Source organism: Belonocnema kinseyi, chromosome 8 (genome assembly GCF_010883055.1).
Source record: "Belonocnema kinseyi isolate 2016_QV_RU_SX_M_011 chromosome 8, B_treatae_v1, whole genome shotgun sequence".
Classification (NCBI taxonomy): domain Eukaryota; kingdom Metazoa; phylum Arthropoda; class Insecta; order Hymenoptera; family Cynipidae; genus Belonocnema; species Belonocnema kinseyi.
The window spans coordinates 23,621,534-23,622,519 of record NC_046664.1 but is presented as its reverse complement, the minus strand read 5'-3'; the positions used below and the strand labels follow the sequence as shown (position 1 = coordinate 23,622,519).

Sequence of the window (986 nt, the reverse complement as noted above, 5' to 3'; positions counted from 1 at the left end):
TACTATATTTCTCATATTTTTATTTGTTTAATACTAAGTAAATCCAACCACACCACAGGCAACACGTGCACCAGCTGATCCGGTTTTGAGACTGTCTTCAGTTCTTCCACGTCCCAGATCATCTTCTTTTTCATGTATCACTAGTGCTCTTCCAATGGCACCACGGACACCCATCAGGGTCAAATAATGATCAGTTCCATCGACCTGCGCCACTCCATCCTCGCCCACTTGAATATTGCCCAGGTCACCAACATGGCGTAGTGGATCGCTGGGTGCACCATGTGCGACCTACGAAATCAAAATTTCGGGAAATTATTAAAGAACCAATAAGAATGTTAATTTTTCTTTATTGCTTTACAATTCAATTTTAAGTACACTCGACTGTCACTTTTGTCTGAAAACACCAGTAGCGTAGCGGACAGGCGCAGTGCGCGGGTACTCACATGCGTAGATTGCGCCATATTACGCATTCTTATTGGAACCGCTTCAGGCGGCCCTGACTGTTTACGTTTCGACACTCCCGATTTAGAAATAATGCTATTTGTACGAAACTTCCGACACTAAGGATAAGCCGAGAGTCGGGTGTACGAAAACCTGGGGAATTAAGGACAATCCTACGATCTATTTTTGAAATATTCTTCAATGTCCCAATTCAAATTTAAAAATCCCGCAAGGCTTAAGTTGCAGTACGTTGTGAGCAACCCAGGAACTTGAAATTTAAGAAATTTAATACATTCGGAGTTGAAATTTTAATTCTTCTTTATTGATTTTCAATTCAATTGTAATTACACTCGACTCTCGGTTTAGTGAGGGACAATTGTGTCTCTTGTCGGAAAACACCAGTAGCGTAACGGAAAGGCGCAGTGCGCGGGTACTCACATATAGAGATTGTGCAATATTACGCATTCTAATTGGAAATGTTTTAGGCGGCCCTGACTGTTTACGTTTCGACACTTCCGATTTAGAAATAATGCTATTTGTACGAA

The 986-nt window shown here is 41.4% G+C and overlaps 1 protein-coding gene across 2 annotated transcripts in view; it reads right to left on the bottom strand.

The window, feature by feature from the left end:
• The window catches only part of LOC117178881 (superoxide dismutase [Cu-Zn], chloroplastic-like), a 20,856-nt gene continuing 19,870 nt past the window's right edge, over positions 1-986 (bottom strand). For both annotated transcript variants that reach the window (XM_033370406.1, XM_033370405.1), the window contains exon 4: positions 1-288. In XM_033370406.1, coding sequence (XP_033226297.1) covers positions 34-288 — 255 coding nt within the window. In that variant the 3' untranslated portion in view covers positions 1-33. The remainder of the gene's footprint in view (positions 289-986) is intronic.